This window comes from Aulonocara sp. 'chitande type north' Nkhata Bay, linkage group LG10 (assembly GCF_057382095.1).
Source record: "Aulonocara sp. 'chitande type north' Nkhata Bay isolate Kocher_YH1m ecotype deep benthic linkage group LG10, A_spYH_male_GT1.1, whole genome shotgun sequence".
NCBI classification, from domain to species: Eukaryota; Metazoa; Chordata; class Actinopteri; order Cichliformes; family Cichlidae; genus Aulonocara; species Aulonocara sp. 'chitande type north' Nkhata Bay.
Window position 1 is genome coordinate 13,395,330 of NC_141353.1, and position 23,643 is coordinate 13,418,972.

The 23,643-nt window shown below is 42.3% G+C and overlaps 1 protein-coding gene across 2 annotated transcripts; it reads left to right on the forward strand.

Moving 5' to 3' along the window:
- The first annotated feature begins 1,329 nt into the window (after nt 1–1,329).
- brwd3 (bromodomain and WD repeat domain containing 3) lies at nt 1,330–22,055 on the forward strand. 2 transcript variants are annotated; one of them, XM_086308279.1, is made up of 40 exons: nt 1,330–1,548; nt 1,724–1,782; nt 1,887–1,916; nt 2,103–2,162; nt 3,061–3,205; nt 5,225–5,323; nt 5,468–5,628; nt 5,814–6,035; nt 6,271–6,371; nt 6,471–6,541; nt 6,931–7,031; nt 7,137–7,177; nt 7,268–7,372; nt 7,456–7,606; nt 7,699–7,833; nt 7,919–8,047; nt 8,228–8,453; nt 8,534–8,674; nt 10,335–10,515; nt 10,639–10,732; nt 10,814–10,984; nt 11,130–11,203; nt 11,285–11,477; nt 11,586–11,696; nt 11,782–11,889; nt 12,249–12,373; nt 12,462–12,544; nt 12,637–12,748; nt 12,900–12,961; nt 13,385–13,540; nt 13,644–13,764; nt 13,861–13,986; nt 14,097–14,166; nt 14,565–14,615; nt 14,701–14,844; nt 15,010–15,162; nt 15,272–15,441; nt 16,793–16,881; nt 18,764–18,898; nt 19,001–22,055. In XM_086308279.1, the coding sequence occupies exons 1-40, from the start codon at nt 1,515–1,517 to the stop codon at nt 19,837–19,839; spliced, it is 5,379 nt and encodes a 1,792-aa protein (XP_086164405.1). In that variant the 5' UTR covers nt 1,330–1,514; the 3' UTR covers nt 19,840–22,055. The 2 variants fall into 2 exon arrangements, with proteins under 2 accessions (XP_086164405.1, XP_086164404.1); XM_086308278.1 differs by having other exon boundaries at nt 1,331–1,548; nt 11,127–11,203.
- The last annotated feature ends 1,588 nt before the right edge of the window (nt 22,056–23,643 follow it).

A 23,643-nucleotide genomic window follows, 5' to 3' on the forward strand; every position in this document is an offset into this window, starting at 1 on the left:
TTTTATTAGTAATTGCCTTATTATTTTGTAATATTTTTATTAGGCCTCCATCAGTCATTCTCACTTGGCACTTCCTTTATAGGGTTTTGTTGGCTTTGAGCGGTTTCTGGTTATCACTGAAGTGAAATGGCTGGGTTTTTATATATAAACTATAGAAAACACTGAATGGATAAACCTGTGATTGGAGCATTACAATAATTTACCTCTAAAAGCCATTATATCTCTCGGCTGGCCTGGGAACGCCTTGGTATTCCCCCGGATAAGCTGGAGGAGGTGGCTGGGGAGAGGGAGGTCTGGGCCTCTTTGCTTAGGCTGCTGCCCCCGCGACCCGGCCCCGGATAAAGCGGATGAAGATGGATGGACCTCTAAAAGCCTGTAAAATTAAATACATCTTCTTTTCTTATATTTACCTGTTGAAAAATGATACAGTCTGCTTTCTATTTCTAGAGCTCCCATCCTAAGCATTTTAAGAACAGCTCTTATTGGCTGTTTAGCAGATAATTCCAGTCACTTCACTGAGTTAGGAACCTTCTTAAACAAAAAACATCCATGAATCTCCTCTATGCTTGTTCTCTTTTCCTCCTGCCTGGCAGCTTCATCTTCAACATGCTTTACCCAGCGTATCCACTATCCCTCCTCTGCACATGCCCAAACCCTCTCAACCCTGCCTCTCTAACGTTGTCTCCACACAAAGGCAATGATGTTCAAGCCCACTCTTTAGAACTCAGCCTTGCAAGGGTGAGCTGGTGGAAATAAATGCTATACTATTTCACAATTTAACAAGCTGCATATTTTCTTTGTTACTGTTAAAGTCAAGGATGATTCTTCCACAATGACACCCAGATGCTAGAGACTGTAACCAAAACACTCCTCATATTAAAGATGAATGCATTTGTACCAATAACTGTTTTCTACAGTCACTGATTTGTACCTACTAGAAAATGAACTGATTGAAAACTTTTGGAAATACTTTTTGTATGTCCAAATATATTAAGATCAGTGAGATTGCTCCAACAATTGCAACTGTATATTGACTGACAACAATATATTTCAAACCACAAATATTTTTATTCACAAAATAGCGTTGGTGCCCCCCCCCCCCCCAAATAAATAAATAAAAATAACAAAATACATTTACGAATACATTTACCCTTTAAAATATTAAAACTGATATAATATTAAAACTGAAAAACTGAAAACTATTAATCCTGAAAAATGTTATCTTACCAGTGAAAAGTATTAACATTCAATTTTTGTGTAAAATCTGTGAAATTTGAACGAGTTTTATTTGTAACATGGATTCATTCTTTCTGAAGAAAGCACTCCGTCCGGTACTGTGTTGATTCACTAGAGGGCACTAATCCAAGGTAGCGGATAGTATGGGAACAACTTGCGAGAGGAGGCCATTCACTAGCCTGTTTTAGCTACACACACCTAGCTACTCTTAGCTAGCCGGCGGCTAACCAGCGAGCTAAAACATCAGTTTGTCTTAATGTCGCCTGTCTTACCAAGTGATGGCAAGAGAACAGTGTTCACAAATCGAAGCTGGTGAGTACTGACCGCTGCTTTAATTCGCGACTAAATATTTTGCATTTACACTGTTTCCAGTTGTGTGCCAGGTAGCGAGCTAATTAACCGAGCGCAGCCCGGAGCTGGCTAACGCTAGCTCCGCTCAATAGCTACTTCAGTTAGTACCAAGCTCATTTACTGTTTTTCTTTTCAGAACTCTATTACCTCATTGCCAGATTTCTGCAGTCTGGACCATGTAAAAAAGCCGCAAAGGTAATACCCTACGATAAACAAAAAAGCAAGTCGTACTGGTTAAAAATCGTCTAAATAAGTAGGTTTGTTAGCATCCGTTGCTAACTGTGTCTCTGTGTTGTTAGATCCTGATCGAGGAGCTGGAGGAGTATGAGGTAGGTTCAGCTGAACCTTTCTGAGTTTATTTTCATGTGCGGTTTCCGTAGTGATGCCCATCTTGACGCTTTTTGGGGCCAGCTTTTTAGTAGTTTTGATCGATGCTAAATAAAGGAGCGCGATTCCCTGCCGGGACGAGCCTCGCAATTTTGTGTCCTCTCTGATATCGTCTCTTTTAACTTTAGTTGGTCCCGCAACGATGGAGTTGGGACGGGAAGAAATACAAACGGAACTTCCAAGATTGGGTGAGTGTGAATAGTCATTAATAACTTTTTAATAATATGGATCTTTTTATTCCGCTTTCGGTTGACAATAACCTTTCCGTGGATGTCAACGTTTTAATTCTTTTAACCAACCAAAACGGCGTGTTTTCAGCATGTTTGTATTTATTTTAACCTATTTAACAATCCATATTAGTGCAGGCCTGTTGATAAATAACTATATACAGGCTATGCTATTGTGTGGGCTAGTGGGCGGAGAATGAAGATAAGAGCCGATAGTGATAGGCTGAACTAGATCCAGCGCCGTGTCAGTCTTCTTTTGGAGCCAATGATATCGCAGTTGCGTTGGCGAGCGAACCGGAAGAATAGCAAGAAGCTCTTTTGATTCGCTGCAAGCTTTTCTCTCCCTCCTCTTTCTCTACCTCTCCCTCCCGTTCCCTTGATTGTTTTCCAACTATCTGCATGACAAAACCATGCACACATTATGATATCAGGCAGCAATAAACAGGAAGAGGAAAATGAAACAGTTGCAGGCTACTTATGTGTGATTGCAGAGCTGTTTGGATTGGATCTTTCTTGCCTGTATTGAAAATGAGTCAGTTATAGTGTAATGTTATAATCACCTTAAATTACAGAAAGTGAGGCTCGTGTTTTGTTTTTTCTCATTTGGTGGTAACCAGCATGCAGAACATTTTGTTTCACCATGTTCTGTTGTTGGTTATTTAAAAATAGTCGTTTCTTCAGTGATCAGTTAGCTGATCAATTCAGTTCAGTTGGTTTTTCAGGATTATGCCATTGTCTAGAGTCGTTTAAATTAACATAACAGTTTATTTTAGCACCCGTAACAATGCAGCTGATGTAATCGTGTGTTGTTTTGTTATTTGTTGTATTAATATGTAATTACCATCGCTGACGTGTGCAGGTGGTGTTGAACCAGCACATTCCTGCAGACTATTTGCTCAGGATTTGCCAGCGGATAGGCCCACTTATAGAAAAGGAGATCCCACCTTGTGTTCCTGGAGTCCAGACACTTCTGGGGCTGGGAAGACAGTCCTTGCTTCGCAAAAGTGAGCATATTCCTGTTTTTCTATGATTTTTTAAATGTATTTATTTTGTGCTTTTCATTAGTACCTACTCGGATTAACTCACCACAGCTTTCAGGGTTTTCCGTTAGGTTCTAGTACCTGGTACCAGGTAGAGCAGGGCGATATGGCCAAAAATATTTATCACGATATATATTTGAAAATTTGCAATAACGATATAACTGACGATATAATTGATGCGAGACAAAATACAACTCCACAACATTACTAGCGCAAAAAGACAACCTATCATTTATTTTCACTTAAACAAGAAGCTGGTTTTTATGTACATTAAAGCTTTATAAAAATGTAACAGTGCAAATGCAAATTCCTTGCTGAAAGTTTAACCAAAAGGCATTTCCAGTAGAAATAGGCTGACATATACTGAGCATAACCATGTATAATATCCACTGAAGTTAAAAAGAGGTGCTTTGCAACATTAAACTGCAGTGTGCAGTACGTATTTTTCGGACCATAAGGTGCACGGGATTATAAGGCACATTAGCAGTCAGATAAATCAAACTTTATTAAACTCATTCTTCTTGCTTCCTCCACTTCTGTACCATTGATTCATTAATGTTGAATTCTCTGGCAGCGGCTCTATTCCCATGTTGCTGCAGTATATTAATGACTAACCTCGTATTGTGGATGGATTATCTCAGTTGTTCTCCTGACTGAAGATTGGTCCTTTTACAGCATCCTGCCATGCGATTGCATTTGTCTCTAACCATGAGGAACCTTAACGTTAACTTTTATAAGTGGAAAAGTGTTAGTGTTCGTCCTTCAGCTTCACTGTTTATGTTATGCTAACATAGCTGTGTCGCTAGCGATCACGTAGCACATGATTATATACCAGCTAGCTCAACTTCAGTAACCCTACAAACGTCACTGCTGTTTAGTTTCCTGTCTTCATTTATGTTGGAAGTGATAGCAGAGCTGTACGTTTGATTTTTTTCAGAAATCTCTGTCAGAACATGCTATATCATGCTTAGGTAACTAGCGAAACTAGCGAGCTAACTTCCGCTAGCTTCCTGCTAGCTTCTAACTCCGTTAAATGTAATACATTTTGTTTTCATGGATGCCTGGAAGTTAAACTTCATAGTTACACCTGGTAAAGCAGCAACGCTGATCGTTTTTATTAAAGATGAAAGAATTTAGACAGTTTTTAACTCTCAGTGATGCTGCAGTTTTCGTTTGACCTGAAGTTTACGGAGTTTAGGACCCAGATTACTCCCAGATTTAAGGGCATCTTAGTCCGACGGCCGCTTGCATGTTCTGCAAAAAAATGTGCTTTGTCGTGTATCTGACAGACAAACACCAAACCAGTTCCACATCACTGAAGTTGCACCATTTTTACAAACCAATTCTGGTTCATCTGTTTCACTCAACAATCAGCCATGTGCGTATGAAAACAAAGGCACTGCGCATGCGTGTTTTACTCATATTCTATCGCGATATTTCATTTTCCTATCGTTGCCTAACATTATACCGGTATTACCGTGAACGGTATAATATGGCCCAGCCCTAGTACCAGGTACTAAAATAGTACCTACTTGGCCAGGGTTCCAAGCGATCTGAGCAGGTACTAAAGTGTGCATCAGACTGCATACCACCAATTGGTAGGTTATTGACGTCACCCAAAGAGTCATGAGAGTGTCTTGTTTGTGAAAATCTAAATCGCCAATTTTGAAACCTGGCAACGAGGGAAATGGTAACTAAAACAATGCTGTGGTCCCCAAGTCTGATGAAAAGCCACAGATTGAGCAGCAGCTATATTGTTGCCTTGATGTCCACCTTTGTTGTAGTGTTCGTGTTGCATACTAATTATGTCATGGGACTCTCGGACATGTTCCTGTAACAGCTACTACACACATGAGGTGGTACTCGATTGTAATGGAAAACCAGTCAATCTGAGGCGAGTCGATCCGAGTAGGTACTAATGGTAAAGGGGCTATAGTGCATTATTTTTGGCATTCATTCTTCAACTCACTGTTTTTAACATAGGTTGTAGCCACAAGGTATGTAGTGGCTCAGCTGTCGCTGCACTCCACCGAGGACGTCCACCAGAACCTCCAGTGAGCAATGGAAGTTCTCCTAACGTTGGTGTGTAAACTGTTTTTAAAAACATTTTTACAACAATATATCATTTATGCCTTTTATTTCCACTAAGCACTTAGACCCGTGGTATTAAGTTTTCAGTGTCAGTGTGTTGCTTCTACTAATTATTCGTATGTGTTTCACATCAAGTGTCCATCATGGGTGCTCGCCAGGCCACAGGCACAGGTCGTTTTGGCCAGGTTCTGCCGTCTTCCTCCTACCAACACATGAAGATACACAAACGTATCCTTGGCCACCTTTCTTCAGTTTACTGTGTGGCCTTTGACCGTACCGGTCGTCGAATATTTACGGTGAGTAAGAATTTCTTATTATTTCATCATCCCTGTCTATTTTATTTTAGTGATTGTTCTTCCAGTTGTCGTGCCAGATCTAAGATAACTACTGAACTCTTCGAAAACACAACATGGAGCTTCAGTTGAAGGTGGTTTCCAGTGGAGCTGTCTTATTAATGTGTTGCTGTCGGATTGGTTTTTAGGGTTCTGATGATTGCTTGGTAAAAATCTGGGCCACAGATGATGGCCGGCTCCTGGCAACACTCCGCGGTCACTCAGCAGAGATCTGTGACATGGCTGTCAACCACGAGAACAGCCTCATTGCTTCTGCCAGCTGTGACAAAGTCATCAGAGTGTGGTGCTTACGCACCTGTGCGCCCATCACTGTGCTGCAGGCTCATGCTGCGTCTATCACATCCATACAGGTGATACTTAAAAGAAAGTGCAGAGCCCTTTTACAACATTTGAAGTATCAAATAAAACTAAAAACTTGACTACATCATACAGGAATTAAATGTTTGAAAGCAAATTCATCTACTTAATGCTTTCACCTTATCTTGAGCACTTGACCTGGGCCTGCTGCTGGCTTGTTATGTGAAATGCTGCACAGTCCTTCCCTGTGACTAACCAACACCAACTTTCCTTCTCTCCCTCCTCCAGTTTTGTCCAGCAGCTAGAGGAACAACTCGGTACCTGGCATCAACTGGTGCAGACGGCATGGTGTGTTTCTGGAAGTGGCATTCGCTCACCATGAAATTTAAGTAAGTATTGAGGCGTCTAATGTGGCATGCTTAGTGGTTGCTTGGTGGTTTTCATTAAGATAACCACAGGTTCTGTTTTTTGTTTTCCCTTCCCCTCAGTGATCATCCAGTCAAGTTTATGGAGCGTTCACGGCCCGGGGTGCAAGTCTCCACTTCATCTTTCAGCAGTGGTAAGTGTATCTCCATGCCAGGCAACATTTTGTTGTTACATGATCTCAGCTGCTCTGAACACAGCTCAGTTAATAACTGCACTTATTTTTTTTTTTAATTTTTACTTTTGTGGCTCCTGTTGAAAACCAATTCCATCTCCTATTTTAGGTAAACTTTTGTTGCTTTTAAGATATTAACTTAACCAGGCCAAACTTCCACAGATGCATATAAGAGAATCTCATTTGAGTGACGGAATAAATGCTGCCCGCAGTTTAAAAAAATAGGGTAGTGTATTTGCAAAATGAAAAGCATTTCATCATTTGAAATGGTTACAAGTTAACTAATATACAGTATGGCAGAACACTGTGAGGGTCATTGTTGTAGACTGAATGTGTTCTTCTGTTAATAGGTGGCATGTTCATGGCTACTGGAGGCACTGATCATATGATCAGGGTCTACTATCTTGGTGCTGAGTCTCCTATGAAGGTTTCTGAGATGGATGCTCACACGGTAAGAAACAGCATCTAGTCACTACATCCTGCTTGGTCCGCTCTGTTGTGCTTTTTAAGCTTCGTTCACACAACTTGTATTCTTTCCTACTTTTTGTGCTTTTAGGATAAAGTCGTGGTCGTCCAGTTCAGCAATAACAGTGACAGGTGAGTGTGCTTGCTCAAATCTGCAGGGACTTCAAATATTTTTTGTGTGTTTTACAAGTGTGCGAAGAATAACTGCGTATGTGTGTCCAGCCTAAGGTTCGTGAGCGGCAGTCGCGACGGTACGGTGAAGATTTGGCATTACCAGCAGCAGGAGTGGAAGAGCACCACTTTAGACATGGCTGCAAGACTTCCAGGGTAAGAGAGGGAAGACTCGTAGTGTTTAGTGATGGCACTTCTGCCGCTATCATATTTCACGTCCGATGGGATGTTCTTTTTAGGAGCACTGCCGCCACAGGTGACGACAAAGCCAAGTTGGTGGTGACTATGGTTGCCTGGGACCGCACTGACAGCACCATAATCACAGCGGTGTCAAACTACCTGCTCAAAGTGTGGAGCACATCCACAGGACAGCTGCTGCACATTTTGTCTGTGAGTAGCTGAAGCCGACATTATCTGCAGCTCATTCGGTGTAAAATGGCAAATTGGCCTACTTGATTGTCTGTGCTGTCTCTCTGTTCAAGGGTCATGACGACGAGGTGTTTGTGCTGGAGGCTCATCCATTTGACTCCCGCATCATGTTATCTGCCGGCCACGATGGCAACATTTACATCTGGGACCTAACCAAAGGAGTCAAGATCCGCAATTTCTTCAACATGGTAACCGATCCTCAGCGAGCATCACCTACCAGCAATGCTTTGTTTTTCACCAGCTTTAAGTTCAATTTTAAATGTTTGTTTGCAGATTGAGGGCCAAGGCCACGGTGCTATTTTTGACTGCAAGTTCTCAGCAGATGGGCAGCATTTTGCCTGCACTGACTCACACGGCCATTTGCTCATCTTTGGTTTTGGCTGCAGCAGACCATATGAAAAGGTAACTGCTAGCTGAGTCTTGTTTGCCCAAAACAATCACCCCTATCATTTCCTCACTTTTAAAGGAACATTTAGAATAAATATTTGGACAGCACAGTGGATTTGTGATTACACATTTTGTTCTTTAATCATAAGAATCGGTGTCACCCTGTGGCGGCGCGCTGTTCTTGTTCCCCTCCAGATTCCCGACCAGATGTTCTTCCACACGGACTATCGCCCTCTTATCCGTGACTCTAATAACTACGTCCTGGATGAGCAGACGCAACAGGCGCCACACCTCATGCCTCCACCCTTCCTTGTGGATGTCGACGGGAATCCTCATCCTTCTCACTACCAGCGCCTGGTGCCTGGACGGGAGAACTGCAAGGAAGAGCAGCTAATACCTCAGATGGGATACATGGCTAACAGTAAGCACAGATTCACAGGTGAAAATTCAGAAGAAGTGACAGATGGTATTTGATGCTTGATTTCTCCTTGCTTTACTTAGATGATGGAGAGTTGGTTGAGCAGGTTCTTGGCCAGCAAACGGCAGAAAATGGAGAAAGCCCGTTGGACAATCTCATCAGACAGCTGCAGAATGAACAAGATGAGCGTCAGAATGCAGAGCAGGAGGCAGAAGGGGAAGAAGGTGTGTGTTGTTGTTGTTTTGTTTGTTTTTTTTTACTCAAAATGATTGAAGTTTTTCCCAAAACTTTAAGTGTCTTTTGTCCTGTGTCCCACCCCTCTCCCAGAACCAGCCACGGCAGATGGCTGCCCCTCCCTGAGCCTGATTCTGCTGAAGGTTTCTTCCTGTTAAAAGGGAGTTTTTATTTTCCCACTGTTTGCCAAGTGGTCGCCTGATTTTTGGGGGTTTTCTCTCCAATATTGCAGGTGCTTTACTAGTGGTGCAACGGATCACGGTTGATCCGAAATAAGAACTGATGCCACTCCACGGTTCGGTACGCACGTGATCCGAAGACTCAAAAAAGGAAAAAGTATGTGTATGGTGCGTGTGGTCAGTCTGTTAAGCGGTTGTTATGGCCGGCGCTAGCGGTCCAAGTGGCGGAGCAGAGGAGTTTGCGGCATTTAAGCAGCCCTTTGCTGCCCAATCCGACCGGGCTAAAGATATGATGATGTGATGAACGTGCTTGAGCCACGCTATGATATCTCGTTGCGCATCCACTTCAGTGTGACAAGATCGTTCCAAGCATGTATGAGCATGAAAGGTTTAAAGTTATGGCTGAACTGTCCCAGGCATCTTCTGTTGCTCTAAATACAAATGGGTGGACCTCCAGGGCAACGCAAAGCCACGTGACCGCTCGTTATATCACAGCAGAGTGGTAGATTCAAAGCCCTGTACTGCCCTATAGATTACATTAGATTAGATGAAACTTTATTTATCCCTAAGATGGGTTCCTCCCGGAAATTCAGTTTCCAGTAGCACAGCACCGACAGAAGTTGCAGAATGTGAGCAGAAATATACCATATATACACCATATATATAAATACAGAGAATACAAAAGGAATAAATAGAATAAATAGGAATAAGAATACAAGGGAACAGCACATTTCAAGTATTGTGAGTCTATTACACCGTTGGATATTAACAAAAACTATTGCACAGTGAAAAGGCGCTACAGCTTACTTGTTCCCCCCCCCTTTTGTCCCCGTTTCCCCTCCCTCTCCCCTCCAGCAAGGAGTTAAACAGTTTGATGGCGTGTGGGACAAAGGAGTTTTTAAGTCTGCTGGTCCTTGACTTTGGGAGAAGCAACCTGTCACTGAACAGACTCCTCTGGTTGTTTATGGCCGTGTGCAGAGGATGCCCAGCATGGTCCATAATGTCCATATTGCACCTTAATTTGTTTTTATATAAGTGCGTGGAATGAGTCTTCAGTTGAATGTTTTTTAATAGGCTAAAAATACTTATAAGTAAATGGCGAGTCGAATTTTTGTCTTTTTCCCCCCCTATTTTTGCTGATCCGAAAATCGATCCGATCCGTGACTTAAAACCGTGATCCGATCCGAACCGTGAGATTTTTCATCCCTTGCACCACTAGGCTTTACCGTACAATATAAAGCGCTTTGAGGCGACGCTTCGTTTTATTTGGTGCTATATAAATAAACTCAAATTAAATCGAAGAGAACATTTTTGGCTCTTTCTCAGTGGCTGAGGTTATACTTGTGAAATTCTACTGTTTTTGCAAAACTCTGAACATAAACATTTCTTGTCAAGTTTTTCCAAAAGTGGAGTTTGTCCCCAGTAACCTGTAATTATATTTAAAAGAAAAAAAATATAATCTTGTTTTCAGCTGGTGAAGGCGCAGAGGCGGTGCCCTCCTCTCCAGTTGTTGCACCTCGCAGAAGTGGGCAGGTGGATGGGGTGTGGCAAATGCAGCATAACGCCCTTCCCAGTCAGGTGGCCACCGAGAGGGACCTGCTGGCCTGGAGCCGCAGAGTGGTGGTCAATGAAGTGCTGCAGGGGATATTCAGGTGAGGAGGATGAAGGGAATTAGATTAGTTTTAAGGGGTTTGCATAGAAAGATTTGATTTTAAAGCAAGGAGATCTTTTTTTTAATTTTAAATTCAAAATGCTTTTTTAAATTTATTTTTAAGAGTTTCAGAGGAGTGCAGACAAGCCAAAGGTGACATTGAATGTTCTCTATACTACACTGAGAGGAAGAAGAAACCAGTAACCTGTGCACCTAAGGTACGCTATTTTCTGCGTCACTATTGTTACGTCAGAAATCGCACATGTGCTGATTCATTCCTGATATTTTGGGTTTCGTAGAGCGATCTCTTGTCTTCACGCCTGCGCTCCCTGCGGCCCACGAAGAAAACTCATAAGCGCCATGCCTATCAAACCCGGTCAGCTCAAATCCGGCGTCCTGGAACCAGGAGTAGAAATCCCAGCAACCGACGTACCTCTAACAGCCAGATGGACTCGGAGAGTGATGGAGAAGTATGATTCACCTTGTTCTGCTTGATTTGTAAAGTTACCGTGCTATAAGGTCACTTAGTAAACAGGAATAAAATCAGAAACAAGTGCTAACTGTTAGCAGTCATTCGTGTTATACTGAAGGTTTTGGATGTATTTTTGTTAGCAGGCAGAAGAACAGGTGGAGCAAACCGATGCATCTTCAGATGGTGATGCTCGGTGGCAGAGTGAAAGCAGCTCCAGGTAAATAAACACACTGATCAAGGAGAATTTTCAAAATATAGTCCGATCACCTGCCTGACGATACCCCGCTTTGATTCTCAGCGATTCCTCCAGTGAATATTCTGATTGGACAGCGGATGCTGGGATCAATTTGCAGCCGCCAAAGCGACCTACCAGGAGACCTGTACAGCCTCCAGATTACAGCAGCTCTGAGGAAGAAGGAGATAACGAAGCCAAGGAGGCAAGGACGAGGGAAAAAGAGAAGAGGAAGAAGAAGTCCAAGGAGACCAAACAAGTGAGCCACCTGCAGCTGCAGTAGTCACAGTAAAAGCACATTTTGCTAGTTGTCACACAACATGGCACGAGTATGTACTTTAACATGTGGTAAATCATATACACTCAGAAACCCACCTCCTCTCTGGGTGGACTTGATGCGGAAGAGTGGCTGCCGCCATCTTGGATTATGGAGACTGTCCCCCGCCGCTCTCCTTTTGTTCCACAAATGGGAGATGAAGTAAGGACTGACGCTCCTAATATCAAACAGGAAATACATGTTACATCACACTTTTTAAAATCATGATTCTCTTGTCCTCCTCCAGCTCATCTACTTCAAACAGGGCCATCAGGCTTACGTCCGGGCTGTTCGCAGAGCTAAGGCTTACAGCATCAACCCTCAGAAGCAGCCGTGGAACAGACTCAACCTCAGGGTGAGGCACAGTTTTCTATAATAGCAAGTGCTGTGTATCGGCCCCGGCATGCTCCATTAGTGCCCAAGCTGTTTGGAGAGTCTGAAAACGGCAGCCAATTTTTGTAACCACCTGAAAGCGGTAACCTGGTGGTCTCACTCACTTTGCACTGCTCTTAGACCTGAGCAAAAATTAGCAAGCCTCTAAGCTCTCTGCTGAGTCCCCCTTCAACCCCGGTAGTTCACCACAATCTGCTGCTGTTTTTGTAAATGAAAACAACTTGAATCTCTTGAAACACAATATACAGAATGCCACAGTAATCCTTCCTTACAGGAGTTTGTACAGCTGCATTGACCTCCTTTTCTCTTCTTCCGCCTCAGGATCAGGAATCTGTGAAAGTGGTTGGAATTAAGTATGAAGTGGGACCTCCTACCCTCTGCTGCTTAAAAGTGGCGTTCTTGGACCCAGTCTCAGGGAAAATGACCAATGAGTCTTTCTCCTTAAAGTGAGCATGAGCAATACTTGTATATTCAATGTAATAAACGACTGTGACCACATGTATTTGACCACTTTTTCATTCCCACACTTCCCAGGTATCATGACATGCCTGATGTCATTGATTTTCTGGTACTGCAGCAGTTTTACAACGAGGCTAAAGAGCACAACTGGCAACCTGGTTAGTCACTCCCCAGCAGTCTCCTTCCTGTATTTACTGCTCATGTAAAATTGTAAGGACTGTCCGTCACCTTAGTTTGATCCTCTGTTTAGGCATGAGGTTCCGCAGCATCATTGACGACGCCTGGTGGTTCGGCTCTGTGGAGGATCAAGAGCCCCTGCAGCCAGAGTATCCCGACAGCCTGTTTCAGTGCTACGCAGTAAAGTACGTCTGTGTGTGAGCAGAGCTCGCTGTAATTTTTTTAATTTATTTTTTGCTGGCTTCATGTCACCTTCTCCACAGTAAAATCAGATAAGCATCTCTAATCTCATACGCAGCATGATCTAGTGGCATATTATCACATTTGTTTCATCAGATGGGATAACGGTGAGCGGGAGAAAATGAGTCCCTGGGATATGGAGCCTATTCCTGAGGAAGGTCAGTAATATTTATTGAAATGTGTGTATTATTTTGAAATATGGTGCTCTGTTACAGAAGATAAAAGACGCAGAAAAAAGTCAAACATAATCGTACCCAATAAAAGTGAAATACTGCACATTATGGCATTTCTATTGAAAAGAAACACATTTGATCTCATTCATCTAACAGCGGGGTAGAAACCCACAACAAAAACATTGTCTGCCCTTCATTTCCGTGTCCTTATTGGAATAACCATAGAAACCATAGAAACACTGTTTGTGTTTTTATTGAACTCTATTCCATTAATTTTAACCCAGAGAATTCTTTATAGCCTGCAGTGTAACTTTTAACTACCAAAAAAAAAAGTATTTTACTTCTCTCCTTTTTTTTCTTGGTTACTAACTGCTGTTTAATGTTCTAACACTTTTGTGGCTCCATCAGCTGCTTTGCCAGAGCAGGTTGGTGATGGTGTAGAGGTGGCAGAAGAGGAGCTGAAAGCTCTACTCTATGAGCCTCAGGAAGGTGAATGGGGGGCTCATACACGAGATGAAGAATGTGAGCGAGTCATTCATGGCATCGATCAGCTTCTGACACTGGGTATGCCTCCCAAAAGGATTGATGAAGCTTTGCGGTAAAGTACAATCTGACCTTGTTTTCCTGACCTTTGCTAGGTTTGATTTTATTTGTGTTTGTTCCCCAGATGTAGCCAAGGCGTTCGCATTACCGGTAAATTTGCAGGACTACCCTCTGTACTGCACCGTAGTGGCTTACCCCACTGACCTCAGCTCCATCCGCACACGTCTGGAGAATCGCTTTTACAGGTGAAGCATCATGCACTCATAAACCTTCTCTATGAGTTCAAAGTCCTGGTGTGTTAACGTCTGAGTTTCAACCACTGATGCGTTCCTCTGCTCCAGGCGGATCTCTGCATTAATGTGGGAGGTGCGTTACATCGAACACAATGCCCGCACTTTCAATGAACCTCAAAGCCCCATTGTAGCAGCTGCCAAGATGGTGACTGATGTTCTCCTTCATTATATCGGGTAAGACTTGACAGAGTTTCTGCTGTGTTAAATTTACCGATGCTTTAACAGTGGAGTGACCATGATGAAAACAAACATTTCTGATGCCTTGATCCCGCTGCCTCATTCAGGGACCAAAGTTGCATCGACGTCTTGGATCTGTATCGTAAACTGAAGTCTGAAGTCAGCAGTGAAGCTGAGGTGGGTGTTGCACAAGTGTTTTTGCGTTTGTGTGGTTTGTATTATTAGACTGACTATAGGATTCCTGCAGATCACTGAAAAAGTCAGTAGAAAAGAAAATAAGGTCTTTAATGTTTCATGTTTCCTACAAAATTACTTACTTTATTTTAGGATGTGATTTGAACCATTGCACTAGAGATTAGCTTAGGAAGCCAACTGTATTTGTTATCCAGTAATCCATTAATGACCTGATGTAGACGTTGCCTTTGTTTCTTGTTTGATTTGGAAATGAAAAGGAAACATAGGCTATCCCAGCTGGAGATCACTGCATTACATTCACATGTCCCAAAAAGCAAATGGAAACATGGATTTTTATGTATTTTTTTTTTTTTTTGTTTGTTTGTTTGTTTTTTTTGCAGGTTGACTTGGACGTAGATTCAGACACTCCAGGAACATCTACAGGACACCGGGTAAGGCAGCAGTTGCTATTTGACAGGATTTTTAACCTCCCAGCTGTTGTCCCAATCTCAGTGACTTTCATTTTGTCTCTGCCAGGGAGGCACTGCAAATTCTAAGAAGCGTGGTGTGGTTCTGGATCCGAAAGCCTGGCGAGGTCAATGTCGAGAGCTGTTGCGTCGAATGACAGCTTCCACGAATTCCGAACCTTTCAGGCAGCCTGTGGATCTCTTTGAATATCCGGTAAAACAATCAGGATAAACCTCCATTTGAAATAAAACCACACATGCCAGACACTTTTTACAGCTTAAAGTAGCATTTGCAGTGCATGCTGCAAGTGTAAAACTGAAGTTGCATTCAGGTGAAGCACTGTGTTCTTCAGCGTTTCTGCACTCTTTTTTCGTTCAGGACTATCGAGACATCATTGACACTCCCATGGATCTGGGTACAGTGTCAGAGACCCTGGCAGTAGGAAATTATGAAAATCCCATGGAGTTTTCCAAAGACATCCGCCTCATTTTCAGCAACTCTAAAGCATACACTCCTAACAAGAAGTCACAGGTGAGTAGTTCACTGAGAAATAAAACATTCTGTAAAAATGCTGTTGTTATAGGTGCAGTCTGAGAAAGCTTTGGTTTAGTGTTTACGTATCGCGTTCTTTTATTTCTAGATCTATACCATGACCCTCAGCTTGTCGGCCTTCTTTGAAAAACACATCATCTCCATCATTTCTGACTACAAGTCTGCCATTCAGAACGAACGGCGGGCTCGTCAACATCTCACTTACAGGAACAGATTGCACAACGGAGGCAGCTCGCCACCTAATAGTCCATCCCACAGGTACCCGGCCACATTCACAAACCTAGACGCACCGTGTTATCAGATTATATTTTTCACTCGGGCCCATCAAAGTGTCTGCAGCTTCTGAAAGCATCTCAGAAGTGCCGTACTGAAATAAAGAAATGTTTTCTCTTTAATATCATTTCAAGGTGTCGTGGTTGGAAAAACGATTCCAGAAACTGCTGAAAGTTGCAGGCACCCTGTCGTTGTTTATATTTATTATTGTGTTGTTAATAGGGATGGGTATTGATAAGATTTTCACGATTCCAATTCCATTTTCGATTCTGTTTAACGATTTGATTCTTTATCGATTCCTTTTTTTTTTTTAAAAAGGAGAACACTAAGGTCGATTAGCTTAGAACTTTGTTTTATATCTTCTCTTTGAACAAGATAGAAATTTAGGAGTAACATGGCCTTACAAACCCAACAGTGAGATCTTAAGAGATCCACAGCCTACGGCTCTTCAATGGGTGTCACAGGGTCCCCAGGAAAAAAAAAATTGTAAATGTAAAATAATAAAATAAATATTCTTCTGTAGCAATAACAAAGTATAACATAAATTATTCAGTAGCAATTACACAAGAATATCCAGTAATGTCCCTGCCTACAATTAAACACATTCACTTACCTAAAATCGGGGGCATCTGCTGTGGCAAATGGGTGCAAACATCTGACCACAAACTTCGTCACTGCTCGGTGACATTCGTCTATCCTGGCCTGAAAGGAGACGCTACCGGTAGACTGCAGGGAGAACTGCCAGCATCTGAGCCAGACTCTGTCTGTCTCTCTCATCATGGTCACCTAAATGCACAGTAATGGCAGGTTTTGTAATAAGGCAGATCGCGCTAACATAATATGAACTGTTAGTTGATTATTTACCTGCCGCATTAACAGGAGAGGACGTGCAAACGTTACCACTGCTGCTGGGTTGAGATTCACGAGTCCGGAGCGGAATTCAAAACATGACATTCATTTAAGGTCATCGCGTGTTTTGTGAGCAAATGCTTTTGCATATTCGTAGTGTTTCCTCCCTTAGATGAAGTATCTACTTTGCAAGTATTGCAAGTTGCCCTGTTGTCATCCGTTCTCGTAAAGTATAACCAAACTTTTGAGCGTTTGAGCCGCTTACGCGCCGTGTTTCCTGCCAGGTAAATGACGCTCCGCAACGTGGTGACGTCATTCGGGGCGACTGGAATCGATAAGGGAATCGTTTGCAAAAATGGCAAACAATTCCAAGGAATTGAAACAGTGGGAACCGGTTCTCAACAAGAACCGGTTTTCGATACCCATCCCTAGTTGTTAACAATAATTCTGAACTGTTGCTTCTTTCTTGTTCCCCTCTCCTGCCCAGCTCAAAAGGAAAGCACAAGTCAGGGAAGGCATCAAAGCCAAAAAAATCCCAGACCTCAACAAAGAATCGTTCTCAGAGATCACATAAAGGTACGTCTGCACTGTTGTGGCTTTCTGTGCTTTATAGATCCTTCTGCTGCGTAGACTCGTGCAGTGAGCTGCTCTTAGAGTTGGTTAAAGTAATAGTTCTTACTCTTCAAAAACCAGAATGACCTCAGTTTGGTTTTAATCCAATGAAAAGCTGCAGAGGTTGTTTGTATCAAAACTTAACAGATGTTTGTTTCCTGTGAATCAAAGCGTAACATCAGTGTCATTTTTCTTTTTTTCAGCTTTTACAGATGGCTCATTAAAAGTGTCAATAAACACTTTTATTTAAACAACTTATTATATAATAGCAGGGGCAGTATGACTGAACATTTATATACCAGTATTTTAGAAGCCTTGCAGTTTCATGACACATCACCTTTAAAAAATAATAATTATAATAACACACATTTTATTTCATAATTGTGTCTTCACATAGCTTTACAGTGACTCGTTCTTCAGGACTGGATAGGATGTAGAAACATATATGTCTTGATAAACTAAAAAAATTACACAACTGAAACAAAAAATAATCTTTCAACAAAACTGGCATGTGTGGAACAAGGAGCTGCCTGTTCCACTCTGAGGTCACATGTAATGACACTGAAGTCAATATAAGGCTTCTTACTGTTGATGTTTCCTGCAGCAGAGCTGGGAAGTGCAGCTTTGAAACAAACTCTGTTTACACCTTTCCTTCCAAACTTTGTGGCACAAATTATTCATTTGGAAAGACGTCAGTTAGTCTTGAGTAACGCATTAAGCAAAAGTTGATGTGACGCAAAAAGCAATTCTCTCCTTTGCTTCTTTTTTTCCCCCAAGGCCAAAAATGCTCCAAACAGCAGATTCTGCCCTCTTTTCTTTATCTTGCATCACTTTTTACTGTTGTTGGAAGTGGTGACTGTTTGCTGTTAGTTATGCTATGCTAAAAACAATTTCCGTTTCTGCTAGAAAGTTTGTTTCCCCCAATTAAGAGAGTTAAAAATTGTCATTTTAAATCAAATTCTGCATCATAAAACTGTAACGATTAATACAGGCACATCTCAACAGAGGTAACACGCGACACAGCGCAAGAAAAGTTGACCAAAGGTGCATATTGAGAATCCCGTCTTTTAGAAATGTCTGGAAAATTTAGTTTATTGAACAAACTGCAAACAAACAGTGAGTGGTTCTGCCCCAAATCTTTGTCCAGCAAACATCAACTGTAAGGGGAAAGCCGTACTCAGCATGGCCATGCAAGCCTAGAGGTGTCAGTCAGCCAATAAAATCTCCCGCCTGAGTGATGCAGGCAACTTTTCCCACCTTTAGCATGTGGTGGTGACGCTGTGTGGATACTGATCAATCTAAGGTTTTGTGTAAACTTGGCTTTTAGTTTTAGGAACATGCTACAAGCCAGTATTTATCTATTTATATCGTCACTAAATCTGTAGCAGGTCAGCAAATCATGGAAAATAAACCAGGATGGAAGAATTAATGAAATATCCATGTTAATCAAGGAGTTTTGAAAGCTTGGGGACATGAAAAAAGGAAAATATGAAAACGCTACCAAACAAAAGACAAAAAAATCTGTTTTCAGAGAAACTGAAGAGAAATGGTAGGAATGGCAAACAAAGTATATTTTCCCACTTATAAAACAGGTCACCATTTCAATTTGTCCATTTGGCTCTACTTTGTTTAGTGTTAGTTAGCTAATATCGAGGTTAGCATCCCAACAAAATGGTGAATATAACAAATGACATTCAGGCTCTCTGCATTATTTTTGATGGTGTTACCTGACTTACATACATTCACCCCTGCTAAAAGCTTCTAGTATCTTCTAATGTGATTAGTTGCTTCTGTACTCTCAGCTTTTCTGATGGATAATTGCATTGTGTCTATTTTTTTTCTTTAGCTCAGCAAAGCGGTAATGTAGCAGAGGAAGAGGACGTCCAGCCTTCTTCCCCAACTTCAGGGACGAGTGTCAGGAGCAGAAATCAAGGACCGCATCGGGTGACCCGCAGCCAAGCAACTCCCGTGAAGAAATCAGGTATTGCGAGCAGTAACTAAAAAGCATGCACGTTTTCCCTTTTCAGTGTTTCTGCAAAGTTACGATGCGGAAGTGACCCGCCGCCCTCTTGTTTTCCATCAGGTCACCAGAATAACTTGCACCTAAGTAACGGCTCCAGACAACGGCACTTGCGAGAAACGTCGCAGTCCGACGATGAAGAGGAGGCGTCAGGATCCAACAGCTCCTCGTTGGAGTCGTCCTCCACCTCGTCGTCATCATCATCATCATCCTCCTCCTCCTCCTCCTCATCGTCGGACAGCGACAACAGCTCTGACTCTGAGGTGGAAAAGTACGTGGAGGGAGGAGGAGATCACGACTACAGCAAAGCCCCCTGCCTGTCAGTATGCCTCTCAGCTAAGGGTAAGGTGGCAGCCTCAGAAAAGAGGAGACACAAAGGAGGAGAGGACACAGAGGCACAGGGACCTAAACGAGCACGACTGCAGCTTGAGGTAGAGGAGCAGGAGGATGATGAGGAGGAGGAGGAAGAGGCAGAGGAGGATGAGGAAGAAGAAGAAGAGGAGGAGGAGGAAGAGGAAGAGAAGGAGCAGCAGCAACAGGTGGATTTAAAACATGAGGAGGAAGAAGAGGAGGAAGAAGAAGAAGAGGAGGAAGAAGAAGAAGAGGAGGAAGAAGAGGAAGAGGAGGAGCCAGAGGACGAGGATGATAACAACTCTGAGGTGCAGACACGAGCAGCAGCAGCTCCAGCAGCAGCTAGCAGCCAGAGAGGCAGCCAGTGTAAGTCTCGGCGGGTCAACACACGAAACCAGGGCCGCAGGACAGTTCGATACGGAGACGACTCGGAGGATGATGGCCATGGGTCGAAAGACGACCCTCTAAACCTGGGCATGTCCCGCTCAGGACGGGTACGCCGTATGACTGAGAAAGCCCGTGTCAGCCACCTTATGGGCTGGAGTCACTGACACGTCGCCCCTCACCCATCCCCTTTTTTCCAAACCTCAATGAAAGAACTGTAAAACATGAGTAACACATCAGGGATTATTCTTTTTCTTTTTATACAAATTTGTGTGTGTGTATATATAATATATAAATATGATTTCTCTTTTTATCTAAAGACTGATTATGACTCTCAAACTGATAGCCGGTGCTCATAAAATGTTGCCACGGATTTTTTTTCTTCCCTGGTCAACAGAGCTTCTGTTCAACACGGACCCTCTCCAACTGGATTAACTCACCTCGGCCTTACTGCTTCTCTGGAAGAGCCCTTACGACATGGCTCTGGTCTTCTTCCTCCTCATCCTGTGGTTTCACGTCCAGAACTTTAAACACTATATAAATTCCCCTTCTTCCCTCCAGCAACCTTTCTTGCTCCTGGTCGCCAAAGAAGGATGTGGAGATGCCAAAAAAATGGTGCTCATCTGTAGTTTTGTTTTGTTTAATTTTATTTCTTTTTCACTTAGTAAATCAAAACTGTTGTGGTAGTGGTCACAGCCACAGGTGCAGAATCACTTAAGGTATCTGATGTCAACCTTTCTCGTTTGCAGCACAGACTTCCATCTGATTGTGCTCTCCTCAACTGAGGACTAGCAATATTAGGAAGAAGTGGGTAAAATAAAATGGCAACACGCTCTTACCCCAGGGCATAAAATACTGCTGTTGTTCTTGGCTTTGTACAGATGTTGTCTTGAGATGGGGTTATGTCACATTTGGGTGCTTCATTGTATTTCACTTTGTTTTCTTTCAGTTTTTACTTGCTGGTGAGATTTGAACACCAAAAACTGCTTGGTTAGGAAAAAGATTGTTGTTTACACCTGCTTGTTGAAGAAGAAAAGTTTACCTGCTGTGTTTAAATGCGACTCCAAGCGGTCCATAAGACCCAAACTGTTTTGTATTTGAGTGGTAGACTGGTTTCTATAACCAATCACTACACTGTCTCCACCTCTTTGCATTTCTTTGAGACACTGGTGGTTTTGACACAACAGCAGTATTTGACGCCCTGGGAGCAGACGGAGAATAGATTACCATAGTAATATCCCTTTCAATGTCCTTGGTCTGTGAATGTGAAAGGAAATGTCTTTCCCCAGCTTCTTCTTGCTTGGGTCTTCTCTTCAGCACTGTTATTTAGATAGAGTTGGGTGCTGTTTTTAAAGGGTAAAGGTGGTGTATTCTTTCTTTCGGGGGTAACAAAGCCACTGTTTTTAGTGCTGTTGTACTCTGAGTGATCAGACCTGCAAATATTCATGGTTATTTCCGCAGCTCCTTCTCTACCCAGCCTGTGCAAAAGCAAAGGAATGCCCTGGCCAGCTCTCTTCCACAGAAATATTTATTTTTCCATTGCATTATACTCGGGTTACTTTATCTATTTCATACTTTATTAGTGATGAGGAAAAAGGAAATATTTGCACATTTATCTCCTCCATGTGGCAGCTGAGTAATAAAGATATTAGAGAAATAAGATGAAACCTCATTTTTGTGTAAGAATGTTTGAACTGTGCCAGCGGCACTTTCAATTCAGCCTCCCCCCCCCCCCCCCCCTTTTTTTGTTTTTTTTTTTGTTTAGGTTTATAAATATAAGTAGAAATCTTTTTCAACCTGTGCATGATTAAACTGAAGGTCTCATCTGATTGCGCTTTCTTCTGGTTAACAGCAGAAGTATCATCCTTGGATGACCGTTTCTTCTCTTTGTAGCCTGATGGGTTTCAAACTTTGATAGTAGATCAACTGCACACATGATGGCTTTCTCCATCACCCTATACAATCACTGTCTCCCCCCCCCTACATGACCTACATTCTCATATCAACACTGGATGCTATGATTCAGACACACCTTCTCACCCCTCCGTCACTGAGGAGAGAGGCAGGCCTCCGAAGTTATTGTAAAGCTCGGTTAGTGACAGATTCTGAGAGACGAAACACAAATCGGCGTCTAAAATCAGGTGTGCTGAGCAGCAGCATTAACTGGTGTCTTGGAATTCCTATGGCTCAGTGTGGGAAGACTATTCTTATTTTGATACAGTATTTTCATACAGTAGATGACGCTTAGTCTTGCCTCAAAGCATCAGATTAGTCAACAAAGACAACGTTCTCCCATAGGTTGAATAAGCTTAATGTGTTTTTTATAATGTTTTAATTGTGTTTTGTTTTTTTTAATAAAAAAGAAAATTAACTTCTCTCAGAATTTTGTCCCCCCTTTTTTTTCTTTTAAAGAATTTTCCATGTCTGATATCTGTCCACGCTAAGCCTGCATAAGCTTGAAGGGCTACTCGCGCAACACAGGGACTGAGTCATCAGTTGTCTTAGTAATGGGTCGTAAACAGCCACCGAAGGCAGAGATTCGAGAGTTTCTGAACACTGGGGCTGCTGACTGTGATGGTAGGCAGTCATAAACCTCACTGTACCATTTGCAACTGCCTAACTGCATTAATGCACTGAAAGCTGGGGTGAGTCAGACAAGGAACAAACAAGGTTGAGCTGTGACGCACCGTGCTCCACCACACCTAGAAACTGCAGTGATGCTGGAGGATCTTACGATTTCTAACTATTCGGTGCATAAAGAGATAAAGGTCATTTTTAGTGTGACAAGTGTGCCAAACAGCAACAAAAAAAAGGAAAAGGTGACTTGTTATATAAAACGCCTTCATTCTATATCTAAATTGAGTCTTAAACTGCTAAATCCTCAAATGCTTATATCAAGTGATTAAAATCTGATTAAAGGCTTTTTCTTTGTAATGTATAGCTGCTGGGTGAGTGCAGCACACGGCAGGAAAAGAGTGTGTTGGCCAGTTTTGTGTCTTCAGCATTAATAAGGTAATGATTAGAATTACATCCTTTAAAATGCAGCATTATAATTGAGGGTGGTCTTACCAAAATACTGTGAAAATTGGTAATGTGCTCCTGGAAAAGTATGAATTATTCATATAAAACGTAAATCCTATAGACACACCCATCAGCTCTCACAAGACTGATTATAGGTCCTCATCTTAATAATGTGCCAAAACATAACCTAGAGTAAGGATGTAGCATCCTTCAGGACATTTTTCTAATTATATGATCCATCCACCCTTTTTCTTAACCACATTTACACAGGTTAAAGTTGTGTGGGGCTCCAGCCAAATGTCATTCGGCAAATGAGATGCGTCCTGGGATGGGTTGCCATTCAATTTAGAATTACCAGTTGACCTCACATGCAGAAGATCCATAGAGTAGTGGTTTACACATTTTACTAACAAGGGGAAGTTCCAATTCCTGGAGGAATCTGAGTATCCGGCGTAAAAATCTGCCCAATCAAACATGCAGAGCTGCCACTGTGGCATCCCCTGGTGAATAAGGGGGAAGATGAAAGTAGCTGCATAGTTGGCCTGATGGAAAACCCAAACTCTACACAGAAAGACCACAGCCACCTGGTGGATTTGAACCCAGGACCTTCACCACCATACATCAATCTGCCTAATTATACTAATAACTCATAATGAAGCACAAGAATATTATTATTCTAAATGTGGCACAAAAAGTAAGGACAGTGTGGGGGGTTTTTTTGCATTTCTTTGTTGTAACAATACTTCTTGGCAAGAAATCTTAAACCACTGGAAGGTCTATTTCCCCTTAAATGGTGGCACATTTGTAAGGAAAATGCATTTGTGGGTTGAGCAGCAGAGTTGAGCATGTAGGTTGCGCTGAAGAAAAATATATTCTGCTATTGACACTTGTTTGGTGCCGTTTATTGGATTGAATGATTGAGGTCTAATGAAACTAGACATATCAGCAAT